The following is a 17,993-nucleotide window of genomic DNA, read 5'->3' as shown; positions in this document are numbered from 1 at the left end:
CTGGCCTCTTCTCAGAACTCCTTATGTATGCATTTTGACAAAAAAGGGAGTGATGCTTAATTGGATGGCGTATTCATAGAGTTGTATACAAGTATGGAAATGCTTATAATTTTTAGTCAAATTATTTAAAGAAAACTTTGGTGTCCAGTACAAATAACTGATATATATGTTTAAAGTCACTCCCCTTGACACTGCCCAACAACAACTAAAACATATGTTTCATCAACAAACAATTCATGATGTTTTCTTGAAAAATTATTTATTTGAAGACCATGCTGTGCTTCTGGTCTATGTTACAAATACTTACAGCACATACAGTATGCATTTTTTAACAATAACCATTCCCAAAACATCCAAATGGTATATTTATATGTAATACATATGTATATACATACATACATGTGCATAAAAAAAAGCTCAGAATGCACTCAAAGCATTAGAGTGGAATAAAAGAAACACAGTACATTGATAGAGTGACAAACTTAGATTAGCAAGCAAATTGTGCACTGAAAAAATAATCATCATGGGGTAAACATTTCATGAAGGGATGATATCACAGGTTGCATAGAATTGTTTTCAGTTTCAAAGTAAAATTGCAAATAAATCTAACATTTATAAAGTAGTGACTATGAAATTAGTGTCTATCATATGATATATAGTAGTATGAGGTAATCAGATATTATGGCAATCCAGTGCCTGGATCTGGTAACAAAACACTGATTCATGGAAAGCTTGTATGATGTCCACCTAATGTTCACACTGTTTTAATGCAAACACATAACCTGTATATGTGTATTGTACATTGAAATTACAATAACAAACAAGTCATACAGTTTGAGAAAGATAGGTTCAAGGTGAAATGACAATACGATTTATGTCTGCACTAAATAACAAGCATGAAAAAATAAATAAATACATTTAAAACTAATGAATCAGGGAGAGTACAGTAGTTCTGACAATAAAGACGATGATTGAGGGTAAAACATTTCATTCCCTTTAAGTGAAATTTGTTAAACTTATTAGACGTTTCAATATTTCGATATTAAAAAAATGAAACAGCACAGTCAACACATAGCCCTGTTGTGAGAGGGATCTGGAGTCCCAGCTATCTCTACTAAGCTACAGTAGTCAACAAATTTAGTATATCAGTTGTGCCAAGAGTGAAAATAGTTCTTGTTGGAAATAGTGGATTTGGAATTGCTACTATACTACACTGTACATTGCAGACCAGCTGTCTTGAAAGTCGTTTCATTACTACGGACTAACAGTTTAACTTCTCTGATTTAGTGCCATGTGTCAATTATAAGGTCTTAGGATCATAGCGTTTTAACAACAAAATATTAGGGGGAATTTAACAATAACAATTAGCCAGTGATAAATACTGTTTTTCATGGGATATACTGTAAAATACTGGTGGAAATACAGTAGAGCAGACACATTTGTCATAATTCCATTAAAATCAGCATTTAGACAATTTTTTTTACAATTTCAAACCATCTTAAAATACAAAAATAAATGCATGCAAAAACAGGAGCACAAGAAAACAATGTGAAAAATATTATTTTCATTTGAGTGGATGTCTTACTGATCACACAGGACAAACATAACGTATATCATAAAACCTCAAAATCCTGTAATTTCTTAGGCACGCACTGAATCTAAGGACATATCATTCTCTATAAGAACAGACAGGTTTACCCAGTGTAAGCAAACTATGGACAGTGTCTTAATGCAGCAAATCAAACATACAAAGCCTGTTGTTAACAACTACTACAGTATGCAAAATATCCACCTTCTCTTGACCTACTCAGTAAAACACCAAATGCCATTCTATTAAGAAGGCATCTTCTATAGCACCTTTGGAAACATAATAATAACACCTTTTTTGGATCAAGTGGCATCAAAAGCAAATCAATAAGAGAGTGCTGACAACTTGACAAGTGCCCTGAAACAGCTGCTAACAAAGTCCGTCTCCAAGTTATTATGTCCCGACCACTCCCCGGCCGTGGAAGTGATGTAGTATTTCAAGTAGATTTATGAATAGAATCAAAGCTCTTGTTTGTGTTGCTTCGCACACAATCTTCAATTTTTATCTAAATGTGAGGCACTTGCAAAACAAAAATATTAACTAAAACTCTCAATCATCAGTCTGTTTGTTAGACCTCTGAGCTGTCACTGTTGCTGAGGACTTGTGTCATCATGGGCTCTGCGCTGCTGGAGCTCTTGGGTACATTTTTCTTCCCTCGCTTGGACCGGACCAGGAACACCACCAAAATGATGATAAGCACTGTGAGGAGCAGTCCGACAAAGATACCAATGATCAACACTAGTCTGTCATCACTGTTATCTCTCTGGTTGAGCTCACGGGGAATGATTCCTTTGGTAAAGATCTCCCTCTCTGGGCTGGTCCTCCGCTGGCTGCTGCGGTCCAAGGCGATGTGGAGGATGTTGGTGCCGCGGTTGTTACTCACACCAATCTCTTCTATTATGTCTGGCACATCGTTGGCTGATCTTCTGGTGCGATGCTGACCTTTCGGAAGCAGATTTGTGTGCTGGCTCATCACATGGTACTCGAGGCTTCTCTTCCCTATGCCACGGTTAGCATTGTCTCGAGAACGGACAGTGTAGATGGTGTGAATGTACCACTCTCTCCCTGCAGACACCTGCAAAGAGCAATAGATATTGTTTTAAAAAATAAGATATCTGTAGGTCATTTTTATGGCACAGCTTACTGCAGAACACCAGTTCCTTTTGACGATCCTTAAGAATGTGGTAATAAAAGAAAGGAAATATTAACAAATACAGCTACTGTCAATGTAATTTCCCCTCATGGACCCATTTTGATGTTTATTGTGGTATTTCTTCTGTACTAGTGTATATGGGGCCAAACATGCACAATACAACCTCAAATACATAGTGTATCCAGTGCAGTTGTTGTATAATGGAGTTAAAAATATATATCTTTTCAGTCATCATATTATATATACATATTATTATTATTATATTATTATAAATATTATTAATATTATCATTGTATACTGTTATTATTATATACTGTTATTAACAATAACACTACCATCATGTCATCAGTACTATTACCACCATCTTGCAACTACAACTCTTTGTACCTTACCTACCTATTTATCTTTTTTTATCTTTTCTATCTAAGTATTTTATTCTATTGTTGTATTTTATTCTATTGTATTTTATTGTATTTAAATGTACCTGGCTGCTATGACGACCCAATTTCCCTCTGGGGATTAATAAAGTCTATCTATCTACCTATCTACCTATCTATCTACCTACCTATCTATCTATCTATCTATCTATCTATCTATCTATCTATCTATCTATCTATCTATCTATCTATCTATCTATCTATCTATCTATCTACCTACCTACCTACCTACCTACCTACCTACCTACCTACCTACCTATCTATCTATCTATCTATAAAAGAAGCCATTGGAAAATACTCCCTGGATCTGTAGGCATTCTGATACTGACTTTTTCTTCTTAACAAGCCAATAAATACAACTCACTGACCAGAAGAAGCAATCTGGACTCAGTGAAAGGGGAGAGTCTGAGTCATATACGATCCTTTCATCAGAGGCCATATAAAGGCCAGCCCACGCGGTGACAGGATTGTTCACTCACAATGAGTTTCCATGAGGATGCAGAAAGTATCAAGACTGTGAGGTTATTTATTCTCTTAGCTAGTTAAGAAGAAAAAGTAAAATATCTGTGGAAAAGAAACATCTTGTTAGGTCGCTTCCTGTAAGTACAGTATATTTTCATCTTAGTCTTTGCACTTGCTTTATACACAGCAGGAGTCCACATGTTCACACCAGTTTCCTGAGAGTTCGAAGCCAGGCAGATTTAACAGCCAAACAAAAATGTAAATACCAGCACAAAAAAACCTCTCCAATGCATCACAGATCGACATTTATACTGACCTGGAAGAGAGCTGAGGAATCTATTCTGAAACCATCTGACCCAGGTTGCCTCACTAGAGCTAAAGCACCGGGGTCATCCACCGCCAGGAAGGCGTTGAAAGCTACATTGCCAAATGACCGGGCCTGGGTCTCTGGCTGAGCTTTGTCCTGGAATGAGAAGATATTTAAGAGAATATTTTTTTTAAAAAAGAAAAGAGGCACATGTGACATAATGAGAGATATACTTTTGTTGCTTACAATGATCTTGAATCTGTAGAGTAGTGATGGAGCATCCGCCAGACAGCCAAACTCAAAGTTACTGGGGTTGTACTTAGGGACATATCCATCAGCTCCAGTACACAGGAACACTTTCTCTATGTTACAAATGAAGGAGTCACCCAAGTTCTGCACTGGATCCACCATCACTCGAGCGTAAATTGTATCCCCTGAGGGAAGATAAATAACATTTTCATCACTGCGAAACACATGTAACACATCACCTGTGCATAAACTTGATGGTTTAATTGAAAGTTTGATTTATTCATTTATTTTGCTCAGACTCAGAATCCCAGCTAAAACTACTCTCTCAATCTTGGCAGCAGTGCTTTCCTCACTAACTTGGACAGCATCTTCGAGAACTTTTCAAAGACTTTCAAGATCTTGTTGAGAGAAATAAAACTCCTGATGAAAGTCAAATAAAACTGGACAAAGTCATGAAAGTGGTCAAAATGACGTAGAGGCCTCGTTTTCCTTTCATTTTTATCCTAGTCAGTCAGAAAATAATGGGGAATAAGCCAAATCAACAGAAATATTCATCATACAGGGATTTATTTTGATCTGTAGAAAGGAGAGAAGTCCAAGGAGCTAAGCAATTAAACACATTCACAGCCATCCATTCAATTCTATTAACTCCCTCGGCTTTGTTTGTTTTTTTGTTTTTTTTACCCACAAATTTTCAAGAGCAGTTGGTGTTTTATGACTGCATATAACTGCCTCACCCTGTGAGAAAGCAGTGTCACTCTCCTGTCCAAAGCCCATGGAGCCATCTGAGAGCCAGAGCATCCGTTTAGAGAGTAAGATCATCTGTGTGTTCAGATTGAACTCGGCAGCCACAGGGTCGCTAACCTAGAAACACATGGAAGACAGGCACACACACACACACACACACACACACACACACACACACACACACACACACACACACACACACACACACATACACACACACCGTATTTAGAGACAAAGCCAAGCAAAGTTAACAATATACATCAAATCTGTTTAAGAAATGTATGTACAGTACATACATTTATTTTAGTCTGGTGATTTGTAGACTCATCAATGTGAATATGACACATTTAAAGACAATGCTCAAATGTGAATTAATGTAATGTAAATTCACAATCTTTCTTGTATTAGTATTAATAGTTTCAGTTCTCTCAATATTCATATTCTGGATAATTAGAACAATACATTACAAATAATATAAAAGAAAATGAAAGACATTTTAAGACTCTTTGGGCACATTTTGATGGGGATTTGTCATCATTTCTGACTTTTTATGGACAAAATTAATTTGCTCAGCTTTGCTATAATTACTCTAGAGGATCTTTTAATACTGGGGCGGTCTGATGTTGGCATCAGCATCAGTAGCTGGTCACATAGCGCTGCAGGTGCATCTAAATGGATTAAAAGGGGGATGTTGATTAGAGATTTGTTCCTGTCAGGGTAAGTGAGAAGAGTTGCAGTTTAAGTACTTAATTGGATGTTGTGAACCAGGGGGGAGTTTCCTCTAAAATTTTTCAAGGGATGAGAGGCAAGAAAATAAATGACTGACCAGGACCCAAGAGGTGTGCCTCACAGGAAGTAATGAATGAAGGAGTAGGCTTGAATAAATGAAAAATGTAACTTTCCTCATTTAACTTTCACAAGATTCATAGACACATTTTTTCAAATGCACAGTAGTGGTCTGTATTCAAACACACAGTTGTGAGTCCATGTAAAAGAAGCTGCTCCCCTTATCTTGCATGTATTTCTGAATCCTGGTTTTGCTATATTTCCCCACAAGGACAAATAAACTTTCTAATTTTTTCCTATCTAATTTTAGACAAGGTGAGGTCACCTGCTGAAAGCGGATGTCCATATCAAAGGTAAGAGGCTCTCTTGGATTGCAGACAGGAGGGATAGTGTACTCCAGGCTGGGAGGGGATGTACAGGGCGTCAGCTTCAGCGTGTACGTGCCAGAGTAGTCGCGCACCTGAGAGGGGAAATTATGTTTTTGAATTAGGTGTAAAAACAGCAAAATAATTCAACTGCTCCTTGGTAAAAAAAATAATAATAATTTTACTCACAGCAAAATCAGAGACAAATGTCCACTGCTGGATGGGCTGGTTGTAGGTTGGCTCACTCCTCACAAGACTGAGGTTAAAGGTCAAACCAGAGTGGTCTGGGCACATGACCATGGAAGTCAGTGGTGAAGCTGATGGAAAAATATAGGAATCAGTCGAATCAGCTTGCTCAGTTGCATGTTAAAATACTTCAAAACCAAACAAAAGAAATACACAACTGACACGGACACAAAGCCATCAATTTTAACTAATGAAACATGTGCCACAAAAAGAGAATTATTGTACAGCTTGAAATGCATTGTCACAAGTTAAAAGTTAGAAGCAGGGTGAACCCTCTGCTGGACTTAATATATTCTACAAGAAAACATGTTTTATTTTAACTTTTATGCAAACCTTAATGACATGCTATAAAGTAGCATCTTATATCCAATCAAATGAAAAACACTACATCACTTTTATATGACATAGCCTACTGTACCTGGATGTGCAAGCACAAACAGGCCTCTGAATCGAGCTTCAGTGCGGAAGTTGACTACTAGTCGTCCCTGGCCATTTATACGCATGCTGGTTGGGTACAGGGCACCTGCGAAGACAGTCACAGACATCTTTAATTTGGCTACTTATTTCATTTGCAATACCTAATTTATTAAACATCACAAATTGTATGTAATCATCAGTTTTATATTGCAAACTACTATACCTTGTAGATCAGCCTCTGGTGGGCTACCGATACCATCCCTCCATAAGATGGCAGTGTCGTACACAAATGTGAGCCTCAGCTCTGACTGCAAGTCGAAGTGCTGCCATCCTCCTGCTCCCACAGGGGAGTGGAAGACATAGGACACATGGAGCGGGACTCGTAGGGTCACATAGGACTGGACCAAATTCAACACCTGCAGTGAAAAGCATCTTATGTCAGAGCAAAAAATGGAATTCATACTCCACAGATTAATTTAGACATGTTATAGGATATCAGGACAACAACATCAAGACCCGCTGAACAAAGTGCATGTGCAATACCTCTGGAGATGGCGAATAATTTTCTACTATTATAGCCTAAAGTAAGTTCCCTTCTGAATAGGGCTTCATTAGGAATATATAGTAGTATTAATGCACACTTTAAAGCATACTTTCCATCATTCCAATATTAACTTCAAGTAGGCATCATTAAGTTCACTTCATGTTCTATATATGTGTGATTAAATGTACTTGCTGTTCATGGACTCAATTATAGATGAAGTACTGCATTTTTTATTTGCTCTCTGGTTGAGAGTATAATAATCAAATTGCTCCAAACTCTCCTTTTCTAAAAGAACTGTCCTGAAATGGTCGAAGGATTCCAAGTGGTGAAAGTCCTCAGAGAGAGTGCTCTCTGGTATCTGCACTTTCCTCTGACCTGTGAGCGGAACCTGCCTACACTGGCTCTGTGTTCATGTGGAGACGTGCCTACGCCTCTGGGCGCTGAGAGCTCAGGCAAATGATTTGCAGAATGGCCTTCTGACACAACCTGCTGGGCCTTAATAGATTCCTGGGGTAGTGTTAAGCTGGGCACTAAGCCCTACACTGTGACATGACACTGGCCCTGGCCTGCACAGAGCTGTCTCCGCTCAGCCAGCCTGCCCACTTAGAGTAGCACTCGGGTCACAGGGCATCCGCAAACAAAGGCACTTTCTTTTTCCATTGATCCTGCCTTACAGATCCTGAATATAAACCTGTGACGCCTCAGTCTGTGCATCTACATACCATCTTTTGCTCTCTTCAACAGTAACCATAGCAACAAAATCTACATACAGAGCTGTGTAAGAGCTGAATATATACCCCCCCCCCCACACACACACACACACACACACACATTTGATGGAAAGACAATAGGAGCAAGTATAGAATATTTATTGCTGGATGCGTGTTCTTAAGGATTTTCAAACTAATTGGTCAGAGGATCAAAATCCTTCAATTCTTTCATACCTTGCTGATATCTTCTTTTATACATAATTGGATTGTGTTGTCACTAATCCTCACAATTTACTGTAAAATATCTACATTGTCAATTTCTGATCTCAACTGGCCATGGTAAAGTTTATATTATCGGCAGCAGCCCTCTTACTTGTTAAGACATGTTTATTACTGCCACATTCACATTTAAATCATGTGGCTGCAGGCAACAAAGTTCCACTTGTTGAGAAAGGCTGTTATCACCTGGGTGATGCCTTTGTTATTAAAAAACCTGAAGCCATGTAAAATGAGAAACTCCCATTACAATAACAAACCAATATACGCTCTTATATACCTTCAGAGCCAAAATGCATTTGTGAGTGCTGTAGGGCTTTAATTAATAACAGGGAGTGTAGAGGAGGTTTTCTCCATGTTGTGCACTGTGCACTCTTCCAGCCACTCTTTATCAACACTCTACCTTAATTAACTGCAAGTCAACTAAGAGTAGGTTTCCAAGGTGAATGCAAATGTTGAAGGCTGTGAAGTATGAGAAAGCAAGATCTCCTCCTTCCAGCTCCACATGTAACAGCTGCTGCTGCAAACAGCATATTGTGCACACAGCGTAACAGACGAATAGAGATTTTTATGAGGCTGCTGGTTATTGACATGCCACTTTGACAAGTAGAATTGCAGGAAGCAGGGTGTCGGGTTAGTCATTACTATAGAGGTTAACATGTGTCTCCAGACAATGATGGACGACCTCTCTACAGGCTAGTATTTACTTTAGGATTTTTAAAGGAAAACCAAGTAGGCAAGCAGGGATTTAATATGTCTGTAAATAATTAATTAGGATTGAAAAACCAGGAGTAGTTTAAAATTATAATGGACTAGACTTGTTATAGGACAGAACAGACCAGTAACTTCCGAGTCCACATTCCTATCCTCAAGGGGGTCTGCTGACTTATTGAATGGACTTCTTGCACCTCATATCTAGAGCTGAAAAAAGGGGTCAGAGGCGAGCTGAAGCTCAAAGGTGGGGCTGCTTACCTGTCCATCAGTCCCGATGGTGCCTCCACAGTCACTGAGCAGCTCAGACATGTCATAGTAGCTGGTGAATTCCCATAAACAAGCCTCCAGGTTGAGGTTTCTGTAGAATCGTAGTGTACTAGCTCCCCTCAGATAATTGCTGTATTGGTAAGGGGCCGTCTCACCGATCACTTCTGGATTTTTGGTGGCTTCAGTAAGGAAGCTGTAGCGAGTCTTGACCTCAGCGTAGTCCAACAAATTGGAGCAGCGATGGTTGCCGACACGGGTACCATCAGGGCTCAGCGTGAGCTCAAAGTTTGACAGGGGCCGGGTGGACACTACAGGCAACATACCTTAGGGAGGATACACACATAGCAGTCAGAAAGTGAAAACATGGGAATGTTGGATTAACAATTCAGAAAAAACAAACTGAAGTGGTTTGTTGTTAAAAGAATGTGGTTGATGAGTGACATATTGAACCAATATTTCTCAGACTCTCAGACTCAGCTCCAGAAGAGTTTCAAACCAACAACCTGCCTCTAAGTGATACTGATGAAAATCATTCTGAACATTCAATCTGCTGTTCTTACCATCAATGTGAGGCATGGTGACAGTTAGTTTGATGAGGTTGGGGTGGTCTGTGTCTTCTGTTCCTGTGTACCGCAGCTTGGCAGAGAAGGGCTCAGCCCCCACTGTTCCTGCAACACGAGGCTGGCACATTCCTGCAGCCACGCCACAAACAAACAAACATCAAACGTTTTGTTTCCCTAAAAATCCTCCACAGAAAATCCTTTTATGTTTCAGTTTTCTGTCAGAGCAAGGACAGCAAGTACTGCGGTGGGAGAGCTAAATGCAGCCAGCAGCTGCTTATCGTGCTGAACCCTTTCCATGAGCGAGACTAAACACTTCAAGCTAGAGAATGAACTGCACTCACCCTCGTCCATGCTGATGGACACTATGGGGCTACTGAGCTCCAGACCTGCATCCCCGTTAGAGTTCACACTCCTTGCGGCACACTGGACTCTGGAACCAGCCTGGAAGTAGACTGAGTCCAGAGTGATGAGCTTGGAGGATGTGAAGAAGGTATCAAAGTCAACTTCCCTCATAGGGCTGGTGACGCCATCAGGGCCAGTGGGGGCGCTAACGAGCCATCGATAATGGGTTAAGGTGTTGTTGATGTTCTCGCTTACACAGATGGAGCCTGTTTTGTCATAGTCTGGGAACTTTGGGTTACAGGCCTGAAGAAAAGGAAAATAAATAATGCTTGTGAGTAAAAAGCACCCAAAAATCACTGCAGCAGCCAAAGTCATTTCTGTATATTTCTGATGGGCCCTTGAGGTAGCTGATAATTGGGCAAAGTGTGCACATCTGCTAAATACTACCTCATTAACAGTATTTACCAATTCAAAACTGCACTGACTGAAGTCTTGCTAAATGAATCATTAGCAGAGTGAATGACAGAAAAATATGTTTTGGACTATCACATGGGACATACAGTGACACAAATGACAGGGTATCCGGCCACGGGGAGAGAGTCCCTGGTCCTGTCGATGTCATCGTAATGCAACAGAGAAACCACTCTAGGCACCGAGGGGAAGGTGACATCCGCCATGCTGTTGGTCTCCTCTATATAGATTATGGCTTTGCTCATCTGTTGATTGACAAGCAAGGGCAATTAAGACAATGTTAATGGAAGACAAATTGCTTCTTCATTCTAATGTGATAGTGTCGTAGTTATGCAAATTTGGCTTGATTTTCACCTTTGTCTCTGCCACCATGTTCTCATCAGGCTTCAGGTGCACAGTGAACGCCTCCCTCATTTCTCTGACACTATCATATAAAATCTCCACCTCCACATAGTGCTCTTTGTCGCCCTCCTTGAACACAATTTCTGCCAAGAGAGAAGAAATTTGAAACAGTTTTCTAGCCAATTTCAAATAAATGCAGTCCTAATAAAAACAAGACTTACCCTCAGATATGGGATGGTAGTCTTCCCCAGAGGTAGCAGATCCGTCCTTGGTGTGAACTCGGACAACAGAGACCTTGGAAGTGTCTCCAACACGCAGCACTGGGATCTTCACCACTGACACTTGGCCACTTTCCTTCGGCTCATTCACACTGAATTTGGTCTCTCCAAATCTAATAATTGCCTCTGTGAAAGCATGGCATATAAGTTCAATTATGCTAGTAAGCCACAACTTTAACATTACAGCATACCACATATAATAAAAATAAAGCCCCTGTATGTACAACTTTCTTTATTTGTTGCCCCAATCATGATATCACAAAAGACACTGTGGTAGATGTGGGGAAACTGAAAAAATGAATGAGCTGAAAGAAACACACAGACTAAACACATTTCAAATCATCTACCCATTGGGATAACATAAAAGATAATCATATAAAAAGTCTGCACATTGTGACTTTCAATCACAAATATTGTTAGCAACAACGTGTAACAGGAAACCAAGGCATTCTTACTGTCTGCATCGTCTTTTATCTTGATGAGTGTTTCATTCTGCCCTCCAATAGATGCACCAAATGGAGATTCACTCTTGGGGCTTCCTAACACAAGACGGAGCTCTTCCTCTTCCTCATATTCTGTGTCATCAACAAGTACCAGTACACAAGGCTTTTCAAGCTCTCCTGAAAAAAAAAAAGGAAAAAATATTGAGCAATATCCTTGTAATTAAACTTAACAAGTAAAGAGAACACAACATGCAAATGTGTGTGCGCTAGGTTTTACTACACCACCTGGTAAGAAGGTGATGATGGAAGCATCTGTGTTGGGCCTCTCATTGAAGTCCATCATGACCTGGGCTGTCCCCTGCCTGCTGTAACAGCGTACTGTGGACTTGTAGCTGATATCACCACTACGATATACAGTAGCTGAGATCTGTCCTGAGTTCTCATTGCCCACATACACAGCATCGTGGAACTGCACCTTTGGCACTGAAACAACATAATTAAAACCCTTAAATCAACACAAATACAGTAGAAACATCACAAATCATTAAGTGCAACTGTTAAAATTAAATTTTTGGTTACAAACAAGATCTTTACTCACAGTCTGAAACAGAGTCATTGATGAGAATGGTAGCCTTGCTAGGCTCCCCGAGGATCCCATTCATGGGCATCCGAAGTACTAGTTCAAACTTCTCTGGCCCCTCCAGCACCGGTTGGCCCAGGTCATCCAGGATGGTTACACGAAACGTCTGCATGGTGACCCCTGGTGCAAAGTCCAGATTCCGGCTGATCCCCACGTAATCCACACCAGCTGCTCCACAACACAATATAGGTCAGCTATGTTTCATAGAACAAAGTGCTTATGGGATATAGTAGATATAGCACAAACAGACTACAGTACTTGATCTTATGTCGACAGTAGTTCTCATGTTACTTCATAATTCATTTGAGAATGTCAGGCAGCACGCAAGATGAAAGAATATAGCTTGTGTGCTGACAAAATGACGCCTTCTATCTCATGGTCGATGGCAATGAACACTTGGAATTTGTTGCGTGATTAAAGGAGAGCTGCAAGAAACTGGATATCTCCCCAAGCGCAAACAGGTTATTCATTTGCCATTCTTTGAAGAGTCTGGGTATTGAGAGCTCACCCTTTGCCCGCAGGCTTTTCTCATGTACTTATGACCCAGTTATGTGCGTAAGTGTGGGCTTGCATTTCTACCATGCTGCATATGATTAGATGCTAGTTATTTTTACAGCTATAATGCAGGCAAGAGCAGAGATGTTAAGAATCTGTACAAGGAGGAGAAGAATGCCTGGGGTCAGGACATAATAGAGGCTGTAGGGGTGGCTTGAGGAGATAGCAAACAGTCTTAGAGTCCAAAGCGCTTACCAATGTGCAGAACAATCAGTAAGCATTCCTAAAGCTCTGTCCTCACTCAAGCCACCATTAACACTGTGTATTTCCGATGCCTACAAGGCAATGGCCCAGCAGAAGAGCCCTGACTTCTCTCCCCCTAACCTAAAACAATGTTTACATTCCCCAGGTCATCCACCCAACATTTTCAGCATTAACATCTCCTTGGACTCTTGAGCTCAGGAAAACAAAGAGTGACAGGGTGACGACTTAAGTCTATTGTTTTCTGTAGTTTACATTTCTCTAAGCACTAACTAGCTAAAGCTGTCAGAGAAAGGCGCCTTGCAGGTGCACATACCCTCAGCTGAGACAGGATCTGTCTTTCTGGAGCGCACTGTGACGGTTCCTGCTTTGGAAAGATCAGTCCCTGTCCTCCACACCTGCACCTCCACGAAGCCATCACTCTCATCCACGTGGTAGTCTATGTTGCCAAAGTAGAAGATGGGAGCTGGAAAGAACAACAGAGGAAGGAGTGAAGGAGATGAGGAAAAGCACAGGATGCATTCCATAATCATCTTTTGGCTGTCTCACAACAGGATACTTGTATTGCTGTTGTAATTGCGGAGTTGAATCTGTAATAGCTAGCATGCTCTGTAAGATTACCTCTGATTACAGGAGGAATTGAGGGAATCTTTCCATCGAACAGGTAACAGGTAGTCAACACTGTAATTGTAGCCCTTAAACAACACTTTCTAACTTCCTGGAATGATGTTTTGGGGGGATTTTTACATCTGCAACAAGTATTAAAAGACAAAAAGCAACCTGGTTTTGTTCAGGATGAGCCTGGTGGTGGAGCTCACTTTGATAGTGATGGGTCTGAGAGGCAGACAGGAGGCCTGACAGGAGGTCTGGGGGATGTAGAGCTTGATGTGCCAGCCCAGGCCTGCCTGACTGCAATTAGTGTTTCTATGAGCTGAGATTCCACTGCAGCCAAACTCACCCACTATTATTCTATTTAACCCTTTCAGGACCTGTTTTCTCTCAAACTGCACAACATGTCTTGCTGCTTGTGAAACAATGGCTTAAGGGCCTGGACCTCTGTATACATTCCCTTTGGGGGGTGCAGTCAGCCAGTGGCATACTGTAAGAACTAACATCACAAAGAGACTATTTATGGGTTTAAACTGCAGGGAGTCTGTCATAGCCCTTTAGAGCAATACAGAAATAACCTGAGCAGCCAAAAGCTGAAACCAATCCAAAGAAGCATTTTACTTACAAAATGCACACATTCTTATAATTGATCACATACATCATTGTTAGGATGACTAATGGGAACAAGCCACTCCCGAGCAGTAAAGACCATGTGATTTTGAGAGCAACTGTGACCAAATAATAAATAAATTAAGTCAATGGCAATGGCCATGGGCAGAGTTGTGGTTTCCATGACAATGGAACTCCGCACCTACAAAATGGTACTTAGCTGTTTCTCATCACACAGTATGAGGCAAGAAAGAGAGTGGGGATGTGGAACTGAGTGATAAAGCAACACTGAACAAAAACAAATCCATACTGTTGTAATTCTGTGATGATTATATTATCTAATGAAACCAAAATACAGGGAGAGCAGAGAAAAATTAGATTAAATGTCAGTCAACAGTGCTGCCAGGCACAATTACTGATCAGAAAAAAAGGGTTTATTATTTTGCAGTATATCATTATTCTTTCCAGTAATCTGAGTCTCAGAAGAAATTGCATATTTTGATGCAGTCTGCTTTGGCAGTAACAGCTCTATATTGACAAGATAGGACAAGTTCTAAAAGGGAAATAATCTTTTCAGGCAAAGCCTTGGGATTTGTGGTTCTCAGAGGAGCCACTTTTGTGGCTAAAATAATATTTCTCCTAAGAGCAAGCAAAGGACAGAAAACTTTTATGCTTTAATCTGTCCTGAGAGCACAGCCAGGACAATGAGTGCTGCATCAAGAGGCTTGCAGCTGCCAGAATTTCTCCCCACAGAGAAACCAAACAAAGATGGTTTTGGCTGCCTCCACTGGGTCCCCAACAGGAGGAGTAATAAGATCTACTAGCCTGAGGTTGGCAGCCAGGAACTCGGGCCCTGTTGTACTAGTCCAGTAATCAGATAAGGTTTGTGAAGCAGACAAACAGTGAGCTTCAAAGAGCTACGGCCCATTAACTGAAAGGTAAACCACTGGCTCCTGGACTCCATCAGCCCAGCCAGCAACAGCCTCCTACACCACATAGCACATATAAGGTTACCTGGATGTAACTGGAGATGATCCAGATTTAGATCTATCTATTATGTACAATTATGTAAGGTGCATACTCTTTCATTTAATCAAAAAACAAGTAATTTAACTGATTTATAAGCCTAGATTTTATTATTGTCAGTCAACAAGTCAGTTTCCTTCATAGAAACTAAAAATACAAAACATGAATCAGAAATGAAACCACCTTACGTATAGTCGTCATGGCGATGAATTTATTATGCAATATACCTGAATAACAAAGCCAAACAAAGGAAATATCTTTAATCTTGCATATGTGTGAACATAAAATGAAATAAGAGGCACAAGGAGAGACACAGGAATCCCTAAAGGGACTGTTACACTCCCACTGACTGCTTGATCTCACTTGAACTTTGCATGACATTCCCACAGCGCTAAGTGGCTTCTCTAATGGTGAGATTCAATTGAGCCCTAGAAAATGCTCCTCTGCCCACTGTGTGCTTGACAAATCTCTATCCAGCAGCAAATGCATACAAAAGCAGACGCATATTCAATACAGAATAATCTACAACTTTAACCATTGACGACTGTGAGAAACACCAGAACTTTTAAAGAAGACTCTGGATAACACTGGATAAAGTGTCTTAAGGCTGTTGATTAAAGTCAAGCAACTTAAGTGCTTTGGACATCTGTTAACATCAGAATGAATGGGAATCCAGGTGAGACATAATGACAGGGTTTGTGGGTTCCCCCCTCGATTCATCCCCATCCAGGATATAATGCACACGCACGGGACACGCCCATCTTTAAAACAGCTCATAATCATACCTCCAGAACCAGAGCGAAATTTACAGGCAACTGACACAAGACTGTAAATACGCGAGTCAAGTCCTGCCGTACAAGCATTCTCATGTCTTACAGCCCCAGCCACCAAAACATTTTCCCGGACGCAGTCAATATCAAACAGCAATTACCTCTGCAAGAAAGGACAAGTTTCTCCAACCCATCGCAGCCAAACGCCAGAGTGGAAACTGTAAGGATGTGGCCGTTTATGTACAGATGGTCTGCCGCTGGGAAAATAGCAAGTATTCTGAGGATAGCAGCTGTCCATGAATGCCTGGACAGCTTGTAAACTTTATAATCTTACATACCAAGTTGTCTGTAGATTTACCTCCATGTAGAAAAAAAGGACATACCATGTCCCTGGTTTAAAAAAGTGACTGTAATTATCAAAGTTATTAAAGTAATTTTCAGTAGCTGCTCCATATTTGTGCATTAGTTTGAGGCTTCAGTGTGAGTTTGTGGTGATGAGAAGACAGAAACAAAAGCGTGAAAGGCTATTAGGCTGTGTGTTTAGATCTCTTTATTAGCAATATAAAACAACAATCAGCTACTGTTTTTTGCACACATGCACACACTGTGTCCCCCTAATTACCAAAGGCCCTTTTATGTTTTTTTGACCTCGTCAATGTGTACCTCCTCTTGTTCACTGTCTCCTTCAGAGTTGTGTTCTACTGTCATTTAGATTCTGTTTGCTAGTCCTTGTTGTAATTGTTGTCCTGCGCTTACTTGTTATTTGGATTTTTTGGCTTCTGTTTATCTTTTTAATTGATTCCTCTTTGTTGTTTGTTTTTAAAGGGAGTTTTTCTTCCTCTTTGTCCTCTCCAGTTTAGTTGTTTGTGGGATTATCTACATCTCCATTGGATTGAGACTCCTCTAATAGGATGACTGCATTATCCTGGTATAGGGGGCCCAGAGCTAAATGCTTGGCACCTTTGAAAACCCATTCCTCCCACTTTGCAATGTATGTGTTATTCCTACTGGAAAAAACACCCTTATGGTGTAGTGGTGAATATTTAAAAAAAAAGTTTTATTATTGATTAAATTACCATCCACCAGGTCCTGGGATTTGCCCCCTTGGTAATCTAACCTTGTTTGATAGACAAGAGCTTGGTGATTATTTGCACCTTGGTTTCCAGAGTTGGGTTCAGAGACTGTTAACATGCAAGGGTTCACTCTATCCCTCCCAGATGCTTCCCTGCTGAACAGACAACCTGAACAACCAGCAGGGATCGAAAGTGCAGCAGGCAGACAATGATCCTTCACCACCTTTGCACCCGTGCAGACTAACAATTGTGGTTGCTGGGGGGTGTGGACAGGCTAGCACAGCTGCTCGGGACCGATTCTGCATGGATGTCTATTGTGGGCAAATATTGTAACATTACACTACCTTTATGCCCTCAGGCGACATGCTATTAACAACTTGTTTCATCCCTTGCATTCACAATCTAGTATTGCATCTTGTTAGGCAATATCAATATAGCAATATATACCATGAAATTACGAATATCTTGGCTTATATTAGATTATTGCTGGAAGTTATAAATAAATGGACATTTCCAATTCTTGATTGAAACATTTTGTGGAAACATTTTAGTATATGTACTAAGTTTATTACTAAACAATTCTAAGATCTCTGAATTCATTTTCTTTAGACCCAAATATGTAAAATGGGAAAAGTCTAGAGACCGCCCAGTGGGATTGTCTGAGTTTTAGTTACTTTCTGTCTGACAGTTCATTCTGAGGCAGAAATATCCACCATGTTCCATGTAGAAGTCTGATGGTTTTTGCTCTAAACAAAACAGATTTGAATCACTGCCTCCCCGCGGGTGAAGGTGTGCTAATTAGT

General features: G+C 40.4%; 1 protein-coding gene across 1 annotated transcript in view; it reads right to left on the bottom strand.

Annotated features, from left to right (window-relative positions):
* Window positions 1-242: 242 nt before the first annotated feature.
* frem2b (FRAS1 related extracellular matrix 2b) overlaps window positions 243-17,993 on the bottom strand; it is a 52,929-nt gene continuing 35,178 nt past the window's right edge. The window contains exons 7-24 of the mRNA XM_051397163.1: window positions 13,420-13,569; window positions 12,306-12,515; window positions 11,993-12,190; window positions 11,720-11,884; window positions 11,208-11,390; window positions 10,999-11,129; window positions 10,734-10,889; window positions 10,173-10,476; window positions 9,829-9,960; window positions 9,260-9,591; window positions 6,981-7,173; window positions 6,759-6,863; window positions 6,284-6,411; window positions 6,055-6,189; window positions 4,934-5,060; window positions 4,194-4,381; window positions 3,957-4,103; window positions 243-2,663 (exon numbers count right to left, since the gene is read on the bottom strand). Of these exons, the coding sequence (XP_051253123.1) occupies window positions 2,157-2,663; window positions 3,957-4,103; window positions 4,194-4,381; window positions 4,934-5,060; window positions 6,055-6,189; window positions 6,284-6,411; window positions 6,759-6,863; window positions 6,981-7,173; window positions 9,260-9,591; window positions 9,829-9,960; window positions 10,173-10,476; window positions 10,734-10,889; window positions 10,999-11,129; window positions 11,208-11,390; window positions 11,720-11,884; window positions 11,993-12,190; window positions 12,306-12,515; window positions 13,420-13,569 (3,491 nt within the window). The 3' untranslated portion in view covers window positions 243-2,156. The remainder of the gene's footprint in view (window positions 2,664-3,956; window positions 4,104-4,193; window positions 4,382-4,933; window positions 5,061-6,054; window positions 6,190-6,283; window positions 6,412-6,758; window positions 6,864-6,980; window positions 7,174-9,259; window positions 9,592-9,828; window positions 9,961-10,172; window positions 10,477-10,733; window positions 10,890-10,998; window positions 11,130-11,207; window positions 11,391-11,719; window positions 11,885-11,992; window positions 12,191-12,305; window positions 12,516-13,419; window positions 13,570-17,993) is intronic.

The sequence above is a fragment of the Dicentrarchus labrax genome, unplaced genomic scaffold (assembly GCF_905237075.1).
Source record: "Dicentrarchus labrax unplaced genomic scaffold, dlabrax2021, whole genome shotgun sequence".
Lineage (NCBI taxonomy): Eukaryota > Metazoa > Chordata > Actinopteri > Moronidae > Dicentrarchus > Dicentrarchus labrax.
The sequence above is the reverse complement of the archived record's forward strand: the minus strand, read 5'-3'. Positions and strand labels throughout refer to the sequence as shown.